Here is a 19,111-nt window from a genome sequence, read left to right as displayed (position 1 = left end):
ATTCTGCAGGAGGTGGAAATCCAGAGAAACACACACAAAATGCTGGAGGAACTCAGCGGGTCAGGCAGCATCTATGAACAGGAATAAACAGTTGATGTTTCGGGCCGAGACCCTTCTTCAGGACCAGGGTTTCCCAACCTGGAGTTCACGGAACTCTCGGTTAATGGTAGGGGTCCACGGGATTAAAAAAAGGTTGGATATCCCTGATCAGGACTGATGCTGCCTGATCTGCTGAATTCCTCTGGCATTTTCTGTGTGTTAACCTACTTTTAAGTAGCAGTTCGCTTAAATTAATTTACACTCGTTGGCGTTCGTACGATTGTGCAAAATGCGACTCGTACTTCTTCCTGAGAATGAAGGCTTGTCTTCCTGAACAAAGGTCGTGCAGGTAGTGCTCCCGGGCTGCGGAGAGACGGTGAAGGCAGCCCCGGGCTGGAGGGTCGGGTCAGGACATTCCAAACCCGGGCACAGGCAGGCTGGCTGCAGCCGAGAGCAAGAAGGCTTTCAGCTTGTACGAGGAGAGTTCACACTCTCTGTAAAGGACGGAGAGTTCGATAACCAGTAATTTAATAATTGTACACCCCCCGGAGCCTGAGGGAAACCGGCGCGACAATGACAGCTGTTTCACGTAGAAGATGAAATCTTTAATTCCAGAAATAATTTCAGTCCAGTTTTGCCGGTCCCGGCTCCTCCTGCTTTATAACAGAATTGTCTGTACAGCCCGGCTACAGTTCAGCACACGGCGATCATTTGTGTGTCCCTCTCTGTATGGCATCACCAGCCTGCAGGGGCTGGCAAATGAGTAATAGAATTCCCCAGAATTTTTCCCCTATTCAGGAATTCTGCTCGCTCTTCCCAGCAACACAATACGTTAGCCGGTCACCAGTCTCAGGACTGACTTTTCTTACTAACAGAGGCTCCATAGCTCAGGGGTTAGAGCACTGGTCTTGTAAACCAGGGGTCGTGAGTTCAAATCTCACTGGGGCCTTGACATTTTCTGCAGAAGTCCTACTGCTGTCTTCTACAAAACTACAACTCGCACAAAATGTTATGTTATGAGCCGATATCCTTCAGAGATGAGATCTTGTTTATTTACTCTTTTCCATGGACGCTGACTGTCTTGCTGAGTTCCCCTAGTAAGTTATGTGCCTTGCTTTGATTTCCAGATTCTGCAGATTTTCACTTCTTCATGTTTATGAAGGTGGTCCATGGAGATGAGATGTTTATTTAATTGTGTCATAAGACTTAGGAGCAGAATTTAGACCATTTGGCCCATCAAGTCTGCTCTGCCAATCTACTATCCCTCTCAACTCGATTCTCCTGCCATCTCCCTTCGTCCTATGACACCCTGACTAATCAAGAACCTATCAATCTCCGCTTTAAATATACCAATGACAGATACCTGTGACAATTAATTCCACAGATTCACCACCTTCTGGCTAAATAAATTCCTCCTGATCATTGTTCTAAAGGGACGTCCCTCCATTCTCAGGCTCCGTCCTCTGGCATTAGATTCCCCAATATTGTTTACTACTGCCTATGGTCACTCAATGTCAGCCCTTCGATACTCAGCTGGTTTTAATGAGTGCCCCAACTATTTTTCTGAATTCCAGTGAGTACAAAGTTCAAAGTAAATTTACTATTAATGTACGTATAAACCATACAAACTCGAGATTTCTTTTCTCACAAGAACCAACAAAGCAAGACAATAGAATCCACAAAAACAAAGACCAACAAACATCCCATGTGCGAAAGAGGACAGTTCATGCAGGTAATAAAAAATAGAGAAAAAATAAATGAACTGGAGGCATGAGAGTGCAGGTCCTGAGCTGGCAAATGCTCCTCATGCATTAAACTTCTCATTCCCAGGATCAGGGGCCGTGGAGAATTCTGATTTGATGGAGAATGGACATGAAAGCACAGAGGAACATATGGAGAAATTTCTGAAATGCCCGTTCGCTGCTGTCGTTACTGTGTGGTCGGGAATCTTTCGGAGGGAAGGCCTCAAAATCCCTGGCCTTGCCTGCTTTTGGCGACCGAGAAGGAGGTCGAATCGTTCGGACAGAGATGGCGCTCAGTACTCGGTGTCGGAGAGCTGATCAGAGCTCGAAGTTTTCGGATGACTCAGAGTCGGATTGTGGCCGGCATGGCAGGGAGAGTTTTTCTTCCCTCTCCTGACTGCGTGAGATGTGGGACATTTGAGAAACTTTGAACTTTACTGTGCTCATGGACTTCTTCATCAAGTTATGGTATTGTTGCACTGTTGTAACTATATGTTATAATTATGTGGTTTTCTCAATTTTTTCAGTCTTGGTCCGTGCTGTGTTTTGTGATATCACACCGGAGGAAATATTGTATCATTTCTTAATGCATGCATTACTAAATGACAATAAAAGAGGACTACGTGTCTTCATAATCTAAATTCTCATAAACCTCATCAGGCAAGATTTCCTCTTAAGGAAATGCTGATTTCAGCCTATTTCATTGTGTGCCTCCAAATACCCTGAAATCTCGTCCTTAATAACGGACATCTTGCCAACCACTGGCCTATAGTCCCCTGTCTTTTACCTCCCACCCTTCGTAAAGAATAGAATGACATTAGCCATTCCAGAATCTAATGGTTCTTGAAAGACCATTATTAATGCCTTCACAAGATTGATGCAAAATATTTATGATTTTTTTAAAATTAGAGATGCAGCACAGTATCTCTGATATCTCTTCTGGCCTAATGAGCCCGCACCCCACAAATTATACCCATGTGACCTACTAACCTGTACGTCTTTGGAATGTGGGAGGAAACAGGAGCACCCAGAGGAAACCCACATGGTCACAGGGAGATTGCACAAACACCTTAAAGACAGCAGTGGGAATTGAACCTGATCACTGGTACTGTAACAGCATTATGCTAACCGCTAAATATTCAGTTTCTCCGGCATCTCTTTGACCCAGTATCATTTTTCAGAGTTCCAATGTCCACTCTTTCCTTTCCTTTATTCTTTATATAGCTGAGAAAACCTTTTGCTATCCTCTTTGATATTACTGGCTAGTTTAACTTCATATTTCGTCTTTTTTTTTCTCTTTATTGCTATTTTAGTTACCTTCTGTTAGTTTTCAGAAGCTTCCCAATCTTCTAACTTCCCATTAATATTTTCTCTGTTATATGCCCTCTCTTTTGCATTTACGCTATCTTTGACTTCTTTTGTCAGCCACGATTGCCTCAAACTTCCTTTAAAATACTTCTTCTTCTTTGGGACGTATCTATCCTGAATTGCCCGATTTTCTCCCATTGTTGTTCTGCCATCACCCATGCTAATGTCCCCTTTCAATCAACTTTGACCACTTCCTCTCTCATGGCTCTGTAGCTCTTGTTACTACACTGTAATACTGGTACATCTGATTTTGGCTTCTTCCTCTCAAACTGCAGGGTGAATTCTATCATATAATGATCTCTGCATCCTTAGGGTTCCTCTACCTTAAGCTCCCTCATTGATCTAACTGAATATTGAAAACATCCATGACCATTGTAACATTGTCCTTTTTATATACCTTTTCTTTATAATTTATACCCACTTCCTGGCTACAGTTTGGAGGCCAGGATTCCCATCAGGAACTCTTGATCTTGCAGTTTCTTAACTCAAACCAAGAGGATTCGACATCTTGTGGTCCTACAACAGAGTCAACAGGGCCACTCCACTCCCTCCCCCCTCTGCCTACCGGTCTTTCTTTTCGATATAATGTGTATCCTTGATGTTAAGCTCCCAGATGTGATTTTCTTTCAGCCACGACTCAGTGATGCCACAACGTCATACCTGCCAATCTCTATAACTAGGCTACAAGATCACCTACCTTACTCCAGATACTGCGTACATCCGACTATAACACCTTCAGTCTTGTATTCATCACCCTGTTTGATTTTACCTCCATAAGACCTGAAGTTGAATTGTTAACCCTTTCTAAATTTCTGTCTAATTCTTTATTCCAGACACTGGAATACTGGATACAGTCCAGTACATCATGGGTAAAGCCCTCCCAACCACTGAGAACACCTACATGAAACATGTAATAGGAAAGCAGCATCTGTTATCAGAGATCCTCACCACCCAGGCCATGCTCTCTTCTCGCTGCTGCCATCAGGTAGAAGGTACAGGAGCCTCAGGACTCTCACCACCAGGTTCAAGAACAGTTACCACCCCTCAACCATCAGGCTCTTGAACAAAAGGGGATAACGACACTCATCTATTGAGATGTTCCCACAACCAATGATCTCACTTTCAGATCTCTTTATCTCATGTTCTCATTACTTATTGCTATTTATTTATATTTGCATTTTCACAGTTTGTTGTCTTCTGCACTCTGGTTGATCCTGTTACAGTTACTATTCTATAGATTTGCTGAGTATGCCCGCAGGAAAATGAATCTCGGTGTATATGGTGACATAAATATACTTTGATAATTGAATTTTCTTTGAACTGATTTTGAACTTTGAACTTATGTAACTCTCCTACTCTCCTTCCCTTTTACTTTATCCATACTTTACCAAGCTGCTGACCCCTCACCCTCCCCCCCGACCAACTATTTAGTTTAAGGCCCTATCCACACCAGTAGATATGAGATTCACCTGGACCCTGGTCCCAGTCTGTTTCAGGTGGAACCCGCCCCATTGGACCAGTTCCTTCCTTATCCTGTTCTTTCATTCATTCGTTATGTGCTGTGTCGGATGATCATGCTCTTTCCATGACTGTAATTGTTCCTGGAAAATTTTTCAGAAGAACTCAGTTGCCATTGCCTGCTTCTGGGCAGTGTCTTCACAAGACGGGTGACCCCAGCCATTTTCAATACTTGCCAGAGATTGTCTGTCTGGCATCAGTGGTCGCATAACCAGGACTTGTGATGTGCACCGGCTGCTCGTACGACCATCCACCACCTGCCCCCATGGTCATGTGAGGGGAGGGGGCTAAGCAGGTGGTACACCTCGCCCAAGGGTGACCTGCAGGCTAGTGTAAGGAGCCTTCCCCAACGCTGGTGCCAATATCACTTGAAATCAAACCCACTTCTGCCACACCAATCTTTGAGCCATGCTTTTAATTATCTGATCTTATTAACCTTTGCCAATTTGCATGTGGCTCAGGTAAGAATCCAGAGATGATTACTTTTTGGTTCTGTGATTTATTTTAGTCCCTACCTGCTCAGGTACCCACAGCGGAAGCTCTATCCTTGTTCTTCCTATATCAATGGTACCCACATGGGCCACAACAACTGCATCTTTCTCCTCCTGTTCCAAATCCCTCTGCAGGTCAGATGAAATGTTCCAAACCTGGGCATCAGCCTTTGGGACCCTCAATCCTTGTAACAGAGAATTGTATCTATTCCCCTGACAATGCTATCCCCAATTACAAATACATTTCTCTTCTCTTTCCCCTCTTGAATGACTCGCTGAACTGCGGCATCACGGTTCGGTTTGCTGTCATTCCTACAGACACCACTCTCTCATGCTCACATAAAGAACAATGGTGTTTTAAACCTTATCATCCCGACAAAAAATTCCTGTTCATTCCTATAGTAACGGCAGAGTGTTTTAATCACCTTAATGCTTGATTGTTGCAGTAAAGTGCCTCCAAAGTCAAAGGAGAACTCAGATTTATCTGGAGTGAAATGACTTACCAGCGCTGACAGAGGGCATGGGATTTTGATTAACAGTCCGAGTCAGCATCTTTACTCTTCAAGAAGGGGAAGCGGAGGGAACAGACATCAGTCCTCACCGAGGGGTCAGCAGTGGAAAGGGTGAGCATTTTCAAGTTCCTGGGTGTGAACATCTCAGAAGATCGATCCTGGACCCAACACATTGATGCAATCACGAAGAAGGCACAGCAGCAACTATACTTCCTGAGGGGTTTGAGGAGATTTTGTATGTTACCGTAGACTACAGCTGTCCAGTGGATAGCGTTCTGATTGGTTGCAACACTATTTGGTACGGAGGCTCCAATGCACAGGATCGCAAGTGGCCACAGAGCATTGTGGACTCAGTCAGCTCCATCACAGGCACAGGCCGCCCCAGCATCTTCAACAGGACATCTCCGAGATGTGGTAATTCAAGCAGCTGGAATCGATCTTTTTAGGACCCCCACCACCAGGACATGCCCTCTTCTCATTACTACCATCAGGGAGGAGGTACAGGAGCCTGAAGACCCCTCTTCTCATTGTGACCATCAGGGAGGAGGTACAGGAGCCTGAAGACCCCTCTTCTCATTACTACCATCAGGGAGGAGGTACAGGAGCCTGAAGACCCCTCTTCGGTCTCCAGTTCAGGTTAATTTTATCCATCACATGTACATTGAAACGTACGGTGAAATGTATGTGTTGACAACCAAAACAACACCACAAGTGTTGCCAAAAATTCTGCCGCAAATCTTGTACAATCTTGCCCTCACACTCTACCTTGTTGTGACCTTATTGTCTGCCTGCATTGCGCTTTCTTGGTAACTGAAACATTTTATTCTGCATTCTGTTATTGTTTTCCCTTGTACTACCTCAGTGCACCGTTGTAAGGAGTTGATCGATGTGGACAGTATTCAAGACATGATTTTTACTGTAGTAGTGTGATCACTCGGGTTCCCCTAAGGGGTTGGCTATTGGTGGGTCTTCAAGTGGCTGTAGAGGCCAATCTGGGTAAGGCGGATTCCCTTAATGGACAATGCCTGTGCATGACTTTTCCTTTAATGTGGGGAGGCTGATGCATGGGTAGCAACCACACAATCGTTAACAGATCGGGGTCAGGGTCCAGGGTAATGGACTGAAAAATGACTGGGGACCCTTCACTACTGTAGCCTTCCTCCACCTTCACTGCCGTTGTGATGTGTCGTCATCTTCCGCCAGCTCCTCCACTGAGTTCATTGTCTTCCATCAGCTCCTCCACTGAGTTCATTGTCTTCCATCAGCTCCTCCACTGAGTTCATTGTCTTCCATCAGCTCCTCCACCGAGTTCATTGTCTTCCATCAGCTCCTCCACTGAGTTTATTGTCTTCCATCAACTCCTCCACTGAGTTCATTGTCTTCCACCAGCTCCTCCACTGAGTTCGTTGTCTGGAACGTCCCCCTTGACCTTATTGCCAAGGGTGGCCCTATCAAGAGCTGAGCTCCCAACAGCATCCATCTTGGGACGTCAGGAACTCAGAGCCTCTCCACCATGACAAGGTGATGATTCTCTGAGAAGATCACTGTACCTAACTGCATTTGACAATAACAAACCAATTTATTAATTTAAACTTAATTCTTGTAATCTATAGTAATTTTATATCTTTGCACTGTTGCTGCAAAGACAACAGCGCCTCTTTCACCTCAGATGGTTGAGGAAGTTTGGTTTGGGCCCCCAAATCCTAGGGTTTTCTACAGGGGCACAACTGAGAGCATCCTGACTGGCTGCATCACTGCCTGGTATGGGAACTGTACCCCCCTCAATCGCAGGACTCTGCAGAGAGTGGTGCGGACAGCCCAGCGCATCTGTAGATGTGAGCTTCCCTCTATTCAGAACATTTACAAAGACAGGTGTGTAAAAAGGGCCTGAAGGATCATTGGGGACCCGAGTCACCCCAACCACAAACTGCTCCGGCTGCTACCACATGGTAAACGGTACCGCAGCATAAAAGCCAGGACCAGCAGCTTCTTCCACCAGGCCATCAGACTGAGTAACTCACGCTGACTTGAGTGTATTTCTATGTTACATTGACTGTTCTATTTATTATACTTTACTATGATTGCACATTGCACATTTAAACGGAGATGTAACGTAAAGATTTTTACTCCTCGTGTATATGAAGGATGTAAGTAATAAAGTCAATTCAGTTCAATTCAATTCAACAAGTTCTGGTTATGTGATCATTGACGCCAGGCAGACAATCTCTGAAGAGTATTGATAATTGCTGGGCTCACCCGTCTTGTAAAGACACTGCCTGGAAGAAGGCAATGGCAAACCACTTCTGCAGAATAATTTGCCACGAACATTCATGGTCAATGACTGCCCACATCATACGACAGGGCACATAACGAACAAACTGCTGGTGCAGAAATTTTACGTTGTATAAGAGAGTGATAACGGATCCGATTCTGATTCCGGTCATTCGCATTAATTTCCTCCGGGGAGCTGGAGAGGTAGTCTGGCTGGTTAATTGCAACTCTTCAGCTTTGTAAACAGTTTTCTAAGTGGGTCCATCTGTTCTGTCTCCTGACTCTGCCCTGGACTGTTGTGTCTGCACTTTCTTGACTGTTCTACGTCTCAGAGTTCTGTTAACCCCTTCAGTCTCTGTGCTGATGAACTGAACTCTCATCCTTCAGACTGATATCATCCCGTGACATTGGTGGTTCTGAGTTCATGTCACAGTATCATCACCAGTAAAGCAATTTAACCACTTCACTACCAAAGCGATCTTCACAACGTACAGATTTACACACCTTTAAGTTTATTGTTATACAACCAAACGAAACAACGTTCCTCTGGAGCACTGTTCACCCGCAAAATATATATCACACACAGCACATGAAATATAATATTACCACAAATAACTAAATAAAATATAACTCAAATGCGTGTAGTGTGCAGTTCAGGAAAACAGTAAGCAGTTCATAGCTCGCTGTCCTAGTGACGAGACCTCGGTGGTGGCAGGGTAATCATTGGTCTCACAGTCTGGCAGTGCTCATCTTATTTATTCATTTATTGAGATACAGCACAGATTAGGCCCTTTATAAGTTTCCCCAGTTCACTCTGTGTCAGGTTATATGCAATTATGAGTGAGGCCTCCATCGGTCAGGAGCAAAAGAGGGTGCAGGGTGACTTGATAGGGGTGTACAAGATGGTGAGAGGCATAGATCGAGTGGACAACCAAACCAGAGGCTTTTTCTATGGCAGAAATGGCTAATATGAGAGGGCATAACTTTAAGGTGATTGGAGGAAGGTATAGAGGGAATGTTAAAGGTTGATTTTTTATGCAGAGAGTTGGGGTACATGGAACCACTGCCAGGGGTGGTGGTGAAGGCAGATGAGTCCGTCCGTTGGTCGAGGTCAACCATGGATGTCCTGTCCCAGCTGCCCATGTGATATGCTAGTCAGGGCATACTATATGGAGATCAAACTGTTACCCTTGCAGCAAGCTCCCCATCACCATGCATCTGATGAACTCAAAGGAATGGCAGAGACTGATTATGGTTTGACACCAGCAACATCGCAGGAGTTGCAGTCAATGTTGAAATCAACGTAGGACTGCCTTAGGGTCTCCAGCTCCAGATCTTTCCTTCGGGGTTTACTCCCGAAGCCTTCCCCATGAGTGGGTATAGATACAAGGCAGAGGAGGTTTGAGATCGGAGTTTTCTTTCTCCTAGATGAGCTGCCAACCACGGCTGATGAGCCCCATCGACCCAGCGATTGGTTTTAAGGAACCAGTAAACTGCCATTGCCCCTTCTCCTTTCAGTAGAAATGGTTCCACCGGGCTTCGTAGCTCAGCCACACATGAAGGCCAGGAGCCAGACTTGACTGTCAGAGGCTGCTTGAAACACACACCATTGGAGCATTTGATAGGTATTGGGAGCTTATCCCCATTACCACCCCCCGGCTATAACCAACTTAAGGAGTTATATTTGGCACATTTCTCTGAGATTTTGATCAAAGTAAAAAATGGAAAAATAAACATTCTTCTCAAAATTCAATAAAATTGTCAATTTCCTACAGAGGATCTTGCAGAAATTAGCATTGTAACTTACATCTTGTGCAGATCAAGTCGAGAAATGTTGGAATATTTGAGCTGTTTTCTTGGTGGAAGATTTCTGTAGGAATATTCTGAACTTTTTGTGCACCCTGTGTATGTAACATCCAGTGTGGACCAGATAAACAGCTTGAAATATTTGGACAATCTGCTTTAAAGTTTCCACATCCATTAAAGGTCAGAGTGGTGGGAAGGTGAAGAACAGTCTGTGACTCAAATTTGCACTTTCTTACTGGGAACTGTCCAAAAGGCCGGATGGAAACTGCTAGGGAAGCAAGCAATACTAGTCAAGGTCACACATCAGGGCATTTAGAAGTCTGAAACAAGATGGTGGTGGGGAACAATTAAGTCTTTGTTTCTGAATGAAACATAGAGTTTTAAGATTCTCCTGATTGGGATGGAAAGGTATGGAGTTTGAATGTGCATCTTTGTTGTAGAAAGAGAAGATGTCAGGTGAGGAATGTTCCCAGTTCTTCCTCTGATCAATAAATTTCCAAACAGGAGAAAATCTGCAGATGCTGGAAATCTGGAGCAACACAGAACTCAGCAGGCCAGGCAGCATCTACAGAGAGGAATAAACAGTCGATGTTTTAGGCCAAGACCCTTCTTCAGGTCTCTGAAAGTCCTGAAGAAGGGTTTTGGCCTGAAACGTTGACTGTTTACTCTTTTCAATAAATTTCCAAAATGTTTTCTGATTGACAGCTGTGACTTAGGGGGTTGGCATGAAATGGAAGATTTCTTTGACCACTTGTCTCCAGGGGCTGGTTCACATTGGCAGTCGTCTAGTGGCGAATCTGCAGATGGAATGGTCCACAAAGTTCAAAGTTCAAAGTAAATTTATTATCAAAGCACACATGTGTCACCAATACAACCCTGAGATTCATTTTCTTGCAGGCATTCACAGAAGAACAAAGAAGTACAATAGAATCAACAAAAAATTACACACAAAGACTGATAACTGTCCAATGTGCAAAAAAAGACAAATCATGCAAATACATAAAAAACTAATAATAAATAAAAAAAATAAGGAAATAAATAGTACTGAGAACATGAGTTGCTGAGTCCTTGAAAGTGTCAGAGTTGAGGTGAGCGAAGTTATCCACGCTGGTTCAGGAGCTTGATGGTTGTAGGGTAATAACCGTTTCTGAACATGGTGGTGTGTGATCTAAGGCTCCCGTACCTCCTTCCCGTTGGTAGTCACGAGAAGAGAGCATAGCCTGGGTGGAGGGTGTCCTCGATGATGAATGCTGCTGTCTTGTGGCAGCACTCCTTGTAGCTGTGCTCGATGATGGGGTGGGCTTTTCCTGTGATGGACTGGACTTAGTGTAGGCTCCACAGCAAATTCTTGACAGTCCTCTGAGTCAAGCTCAGATCAGAATCAGAATCAGGTTTCATCTCACTGGCAAATATGAAATTTGTTGTTTTGTGGCAGCAGTACAATGCAATACATAATAATTCAAAAAACCTAAATTACAGTGAGAAATATATTAAATTAAGTAAGTAGTGCAAAAAGAGAGTAAAAAAAAACACAAAAGGAGGTGGAGTACATGGGTTAATTGTCCAATCAGAAATCTGATGGAGGAGATAACTTTGCAGCTCCATAAACTCTGGGTTAAGCTACCCCTCAATTATTGTAAGCAACACATGTAAAAGTTGCTGGTGAACGCAGCAGGCCAGGCAGCATCTCTAGGAAGAGGTACAGTCGACATTTCGGGCCGAGACCCTTCGTCAGGACTAACTGAAGGAAGAGCTAGTAAGAGATTTGAAAGTGGGGGGGGGAGGGGGAGATCCAAAATGATAGGAGAAGACAGGAGGGGGAGGGATGGAGCCAAGAGCTGGACAGGTGATTGGCAAAAGGGATATGAGAGGGTCATGGGACAAGAGGCCTAGGGAGAAAGAAAGGGGGAGGGGGGAATAATGGAGGGGGTACGAGGGGGAGGTGGGACATTAACGGAAGTTAGAGAAGTCAACATTCATGCCATCAGGTTGAAGGCTACCTGGACGGAATATAAGGTGTTGTTCCTCCAACCTGAGAGTGGCTTCATCTTTACAGTAGAGGAGGCCGTGGATAGACATATCAGAATGGGAATGGGACGTGGAATTAAAATGTGTGGCCACTGGGAGATCCTGCTTTCCTCGTGTCTTCGATTATTGTGTTCAGTTCTGGCCACCTCAGTATACTGTAGGAGGGATGTGGAAGGTTTAGAGAGGGAGCAGAGGAGATTTACCAGGATGTGCCTAGATTAGACAGCATGTCTCATGAGGATAGGTTGAGCGAGCTACAGGGAGGTAGTCACGCAAGGTTGCAGGAGACAGGGAACTGGGTGACTGTCAGGAGAAGCAGGGCTAATGCACAGCCAGTGCAGAGTACGTCTGTGACCATTCCCCTCAATAATAAGTACACAACTTCAGATACTATTAAGGGAGATGACCTACTGGGGGAGTCACAGTGACCGGATTTCTGACACTGAGTCTGGTGCTGTGCCTCAGAAGAGCAGAGAGGTGAAGAGGGGTGTAGTGTTGATAGGAGATTCCCTAGTCAGAGGAACAGAGCTGAGGATGTGGGCACGATGGAAACATCCGGATAGTATGTTCTCTCCCTGGTGCCAGGATCAGGGATATCTTGGAGCAGATCCATGACATTCTCAAGGATGAGAGAGAGCAGCCAGAAGTCTTGGTGCATGTTGGCACTGATGACATAGGTAGACAAGGTGAGGAGGTCCTGAAGAGAGATTTTAGGGAGCTAGGTAGAAAGCTGAGAAACAGGACCTCCTGGTTAGTAATCTCTGGATTGCTGCCTGTGCCACATGCCAGTGAGGGTAAGAACAGGATGATTTGGCAGGTGAATGCGTGGCTGAGGAACTGGCGCAGGGGGTACAGTTTCAGATTTATGGATCATTGGGATCTCTTCTGGGGAAGGTATGACCTGTACAAAAGGAACGGATTACATCGGAACCCAAGGGGGTCCAGTATCTTTGTGGGCAGATTGGCTGGATTTGTCTGGTGGGTTTAAACTAATCTGGCAGGGGGATGGGAACCAGAGTGATAGTGTTGAAGCTGAGGTAGCTGGTTTACAGAGGTAATGTGTACTGAGACTCCCAGTAGGGAGAGACTGATGACAGGGCAACATCGCAGTCAACGGGATGAGTTACAACATTAAAATTGGACAAAATTGTAAAGAGCGAATACTGAACTGAAGGTGTTATGTTGAGTGTGCACAGTATGTGGAATAAGGTCGATGAACTTCTAGCACAGTTACAGATTGGCAGGTATGATGTTGTAGGCATCACTGAATCATGGCTGAGAGAAGATTATAGCTGGGAGCTGAATGTCCAAGGATACACATTGTATCAAAAGGGCAGATAGGAAGGCAGAGGGGGTGGCATTGCTCTGTTGGTAAAAAATGAAATCAAATCATTAGAAAGAAGTGACATAGGATTGGAAGGTGTTGAACCATTGTGGACAGAGCCAAGGAACTGCAAGGGTAAAACGACCCTGATGGGAATTATATGCAGATCCCTAAACAGTAGTAAGGATGTGGTCTACAAATTGCAATGGGAGATGGAAAATGCGTACTCAAAGGGCAATGTTACGATTTCAATATGCAGGTAGATTGGAAAAATCAAGTTGGTGCTGGATTCCAGGAGGGGGATTTCTAAAATGACTACGAAATGGCTTTTTAGAGCAGCTCATGGTTGAGCCCACTAGGGGATCAACTATTCTGGATTGGGTGTTGTGCAATGAACTGGAATAGATTAGAGAGCTTAAGGAAAAAAAGCCCTTAAGAGAAAGTGATCACAATATGATTGAGTTCACCCTGAATTTTGAGAAGGAGAAGCTGAAGTCAGATGTATCAGTATTAGAGTGGAGTAAAGGGAATTACAGAGGCATGAGAGAGGAGTTGGCCAGAACTGATTGGAAAAGAACACTGGCAGGGATGACGGCAGAGCAGAAAAGTCTATCCAAATACTTATATATCTGGTCCCTGAGAATATGTTCCAACAACTTTCCCACAACTGATGTCAGACTCACCAGCCTATAATTTCCTGGTTTATGTTTCGAGACTTTCTTAAACAGCAGAACAACATCAGGTATCCTCCTATCCTCCAGAACCTCTTCTGGTACTAGAAGATTAGTACCTCTAGTACCAGTCCTCTGGTATCTCTGGTCAGTAAGACCAAGGAATTAATTGTGGACTTCAGGAAGGGTAAGTCGAGGAAATAGACACCAGTCCTCATCGAGGGGTCAGGAGCGCAAAGAGTGAGCGATTTGAAGTTGCTGGGTGTCAATATCTCCAAGGTTCAATCCCGGACACAACATATCAATGCAGCTTCAAAGGAAGCACAGAATTAGGAGTTTGAGGAGATTATGTATGTCACCAAAGACACTGGCAAATTTCTACAGCTGTACTGTGGAGAACATTCTTACTGGCTGCATCACCTTCTGGTATGGAGGGGTGAGAGCACAGGACCAGAAAACAGTAAACTCAGCCGGCTCTGTCACAGGCACTCCCCTCTCCAGAATCCGAGACACCTTCAAAAGGCAATGCCTCAGAAAGGCAGCGTCTATCATTAAGGGCTTCCGTGACCTCTTCTCATTGCTACCATGTGAGGGTGGTACCCACACTGAATAGTTCAGGAACAGCTCCTTCCCCTCCACCATAACTTTATGAATGGTCCACGAATCCATCCATGATTACTACCTCACTTTTTTTTGCTCTTTTTGTGCTACTTATTTAAGTTTTATGTTGATACAGAAGAATAAGTATCTTACGGTAATTTACAGTTTTTCTGTGTATTACACTGTACTGATGCCACAAGAGGACAACGGCTGAGTCATATTGCCTCTGATAGAGACCTGATTCTGACTCTGACTCAGATGCTTTCTCCCTCCCCCAGCCTCCCACCTTCCCTCTCTCATTAATAATTGCTTGTTGCTAGGGAACAGAACCACCTGAATATATTCAAGTGAGTGTGATGTCAGCCGTCACAGGGTGGGTGGTGTATGTCACATTGTTTGCATGTGAGAGGCACCTTCAGCAGATTCGGTGCAGGGGCTCCGTCTTTCTCCCACGTTGGTATTCAGCGTGATACTGCATCAACAAGCAGGAAACTACAGTCGGGCTGTGAACGGCAGTGTTAATATTCATAACGAGAACATATATTTCTCCAATTTATGGTAATTACTCCCCCTCCCCCGCCCCCTTTCTCTCTTTTCCCATTCCCGTCTGGTTCCCCTCTCAACTCTTTTCACCTCACCCGCCCAGCACCTTCCTCGAGTTTCCCTCCTCCTTTCTGCCATGATTCAATTTCGTTAGTCCTGACGAAGGGTCTCGGCCCGAAACGTCGACTGTACCTCTCCCTAGAGATGCTGCCTGACCTGCTGCTTTCACCAGCAACTTTGATCTGTGTTGCTTGAATTTCCAGCATCTGCAGAATTCCTCGTGTTCAATCTCCTCTCCTTCTTCTTCGGACCTTTACCTCATCCACCTATCCCCCCCACCCCAGCTTCTTACATTGTCCCCTCATCCCTCCCCACCCACCTTCCCCCTCACCTGGCCTCACCTATCCCCCCCACCCCTGCTTCTCACAATTGTCCCCTCATCCCTCCCCACCCACCTTCCCCCTCACCTGGCCTCACCTATCCCCCCTCCCAGCTTCTTACATTGTCCCCTCATCCCTCCCCACCCACCTTTCCCCTCACCTGGCCTCATCTATCCCCCCTCCCAGCTTCTTACATTGCCCCCTCATCCCTCCCCACCCACCTTCCCCCTCACCTGGCCTCACCTATCCCCCCTCTCAGCTTCTCACATTGTCCCCTTCTCCCTCCCCACCCACCTTCCCCCTCACCTGGCCTCACCTATCCCCCCCACCCCTGCTTCTCACAATTGTCCCCTCATCCCTCCCCACCCACCTTCCCCCTCACCTGGCCTCACCTATCCCCCCCTCCCAGCTTCTTACATTGTCCCCTCATCCCTCCCCACCCACCTTTCCCCTCACCTGGCCTCATCTATCCCCCCTCCCAGCTTCTTACATTGTCCCCTCATCCCTCCCCACCCACCTTCCCCCTCACCTGGCCTCACCTACCTCTTCCTACCTTCTTACTTTGTCCCCTCTTCCCTCCCCACCCATCTTCCCCCTCACCTGGCCTCACCAATCCCCTGCCAGCTTGTACTCCTTCCCCTCTCCACAGCTTCTTATCCTGGCTTCTGCCCCCTTCCTTTCCGGTCCTGCTGAAGGGCCTTGGCCTGAAGTGCCAACTCCTTCCTCACCTTCTTAAAGTCACAGAGCACTACGGCATGGAAGCAGCTGCTTCAGCCCATCCTGTCTGTGCTGGAATATTAATCTGCTTCGTCCCATCGACCCGCACTTCCTCACCCCTCCCATCCATACACCTATTCAAATTTCTCTTAAATGTTCAAACCCAGCCCGGATCCACTATGGCCACTGGCGGCTTGTTCCACACGCTCACCACCTTCTGAGTGAAAAGTTCCTCCTCAAGTTCCCATTAAATATTTCAACTTTCGTTTCTGTTGCTGGTTTCTGTTCCCTTCCTTTCCATTCCTGATGAAGGGTCTTGGCCTGAAACATTGTCTGTTTATCCCTCACCTTAGATGTTGCTGAGTTCATCCAGCATTTTGTGTGAGTTGCTCTGCATTTCTAGCCGAATCTCTTGTGTTTGTGCAATGTTCATCTAGTCTTAGTCCAGCAGGGTAACCCAGAAGATCTGAGGGTGAATATGAAATGTTGCTGAACAGTTGGAATTGTTATAGGGCTTCTGGCAGATGGGGCGCGTCTGTCGTGTTTGGCAGCTCATCTTGGATAAGGAAAATTCTGACCTCAAACCTCCACTGCCTTGCGGCTGCAACCCACTCTTGGGTTGGCTTTGAGAGTGAACCCCTGAGTGAATCCAGAGTTGAGGTCCCGAAGGTAGTCGTACGTTGAGTTTAACTCTGACTGGCAACTCCTCCATCATGACTGGTCCAAACTGTATCGGTCTCTGCCCTTGCTTTGGATTTATCAGCTGGGTTGAGAGGGGGAGCCTGCTGTATAGACAACAGCTTGCTCTCCATACTGCCCTAGTTTGCGCATTGGCTTGCGTATTGACTTGCTTATTGACTTTGAGGCAGGCAGCTCGGGCACAATATCCATGGTCCATCCATTGGGGACATTTATCAGGATCGCTGCATACGCAGGGCCCTTCGTATTATCAAGGATCCCACCCATTCATCCAGCATCCTCTTTGACTTTCTACCATCAGGCAGGAGACTCTGATGCATAAAGACAAGAACAGCCAGGATGGGAAACAGTTTCTTCCCTCAGGCCATTAGGATTCTGAACTCCATACTGCATTGTATTCGAAGTGTTACCGATTAATCTGTTCTGATCCTTACAATATTTAATTTGTGCACTTTAGTGTGTTTATATGTAATCCATCTGTAGATTTCATCCTTACTTTCGTAAGTTATTGAGAGTTACGTGTGTATGTGTACTATTATGCTTTACCGCTGGTCCAGAGAAATGTTGTCTCGTTTGATGGTATACATGTATATAGTTAAATGACAATCAACTTGACTTGACTTGATTCCACCCAATGGAGTATATGCTCCAGGATGTGTGTCCTCACTAGAGTAAGACATTACACGGTGATTGCTAGTTACTTTGTAACTAATTGGCAGAGAACAAGCTAGTGACTGGTTCTTCTGCGGAAGCAGAGGAAGCCCTGCTGTTTCCTCTACCTTGTTCAGTCCAAATCACTCGTGCATCTCGCACTCAATTCATCCTCTCCGCTTTAATAATGCTGGCAGAATTCCGAGACCAGAAACTGCTGCGAGTCACTTTCCAATTATTCCTGAATAAGTAGCTATTGAGTTAATTTACCTTCTTAATTTATCATCTAGTGGCACGGATTTCACCGAAGACAACAACATTGTTCTTGTCTGCAAGGACTTAGAACCCCCAAACCTCTGCCCCATCAGCTGTTTATCAATAAATTTCTCTCTTGAACTTGGAGTTTGCACTCAAGAGTCAATGCAAGTAGAACTTGCTCGCAGAATGAGATTATTCTCAGCCATCACTCCCACTGGGTTTTATTTATTTATTGAGGAACAGCGTGGAAAAGCCCTTCCTACCCAATGAGCCCCATTGCCCAGCAACCCACCTACTTAACCCGAGCGTAATCACAGGACAATTTACAATGACCAATTAACCAATGAACTAGTACACCTTTGGAATGTGGGAGGAAACCAGAGCACCTGTAGGTAACCCACACGATCACAGGGAGAACGTACAAGCTCCTTACAGACAGCGTCGGAATTGAACTCTGAACTCCGAGTTCCCCAAGCTGTAATGGCATTGCACTAACTGCTACACTGCATGGGTCTACCCAAAGTCCTGTTTCATTGGTCACTCGAAGAGTGAATAAGGTGATGGGCTTGAAAACAGGCCCTTCAGCAACATCAGCTCCTGCCAACATGATCTTCTGTCTTGTCCCATTGACTTGCACCTGAAACCCTTCCCATCCTTCTACCTATCCAAATCTCTCCAAAGTATTGACAAGGTGTCGCACATGAGGCTGCTTAGCAAGGTAAGAGCCCATGGAATTACAGGGAAGTTACTAGTGTGGGTGGAATATTGGCTGATCGGCAAAAAACAGAGAGTAGGAATAAAGGGATCCTATTCTGGCTGGCTGCCAGTTACCAGTGGAGTTCCACAGGGGTCGATGTTGGGACCGCTGCTTTTTATGTTGTATGTCAATGATTTGGACTATGGGATTAATGAATTTGGGGTTACATTGCTGATGATTCAAAGATAGGTGGAGGAGCGTGTAGTGTTGAAGAAATAGATAGCCTGCAGAGAGACTTAGATAGTTTAGGGGAATGGGCAAAGAAGTCACAAATGAAATACAATATTAGAAAGTGTATGGTCATGCACTTTGGTGGAAGAAATAAACAGGCAGACTATTATTTAGATGGGGAGAGAATTCAAAATGCAGAGATGCAAAGGGACTTGGGAGTCCTTCTAGGTTGAATTGGTGGTGAAGAAGGTGAAAGCAATGTTGGCATTCGTTTCTAGAGGTATAGAATATAAGAACAGGGATGTGATGTTGAGGCTCTATAAGGCACTCTTGAGGCCATGCTTGGAGTATTGTGTGCAGTTTTGGGCTCCTTATTTTAGAAAGGATATATTGACATTGGAGAGGGTTCAGAGAAGATTCATGAGAATGATTCCAATTCCGCTGGTAGCTCGTTCCACACTCACACCACCCTCTGAGTGAAGAAGCTCCCCCTCAGTTTCCCCTTAAATATTTCACCTTTCATTCTAACCGATGACCTCTAGTTCTAGTCTCACCCAAACTGAGG

General features: G+C 45.5%; 1 protein-coding gene and 1 non-coding gene across 2 annotated transcripts in view; one reads left to right on the top strand and one right to left on the bottom strand.

Annotated features, from left to right (window-relative positions):
* Window positions 1-285: 285 nt before the first annotated feature.
* The window catches only part of dcdc2b (doublecortin domain containing 2B), a 141,191-nt gene continuing 122,365 nt past the window's right edge, over window positions 286-19,111 (bottom strand). Inside the window, exon 11 of the mRNA XM_072246227.1 lies at window positions 286-480. Coding sequence (XP_072102328.1) covers window positions 286-480 — 195 coding nt within the window. The remainder of the gene's footprint in view (window positions 481-19,111) is intronic.
* Window positions 916-988, top strand: trnat-ugu (transfer RNA threonine (anticodon UGU)). Its single transcript has one exon. It is a non-coding gene; the product is annotated as a tRNA-Thr (tRNA).

Source organism: Mobula birostris, chromosome 29, assembly GCF_030028105.1.
Source record: "Mobula birostris isolate sMobBir1 chromosome 29, sMobBir1.hap1, whole genome shotgun sequence".
Classification (NCBI taxonomy): Eukaryota; Metazoa; Chordata; class Chondrichthyes; order Myliobatiformes; family Myliobatidae; genus Mobula; species Mobula birostris.
Note: the sequence above shows the minus strand (reverse complement) of the source record. Positions and strands in the feature narration are given on the sequence as shown.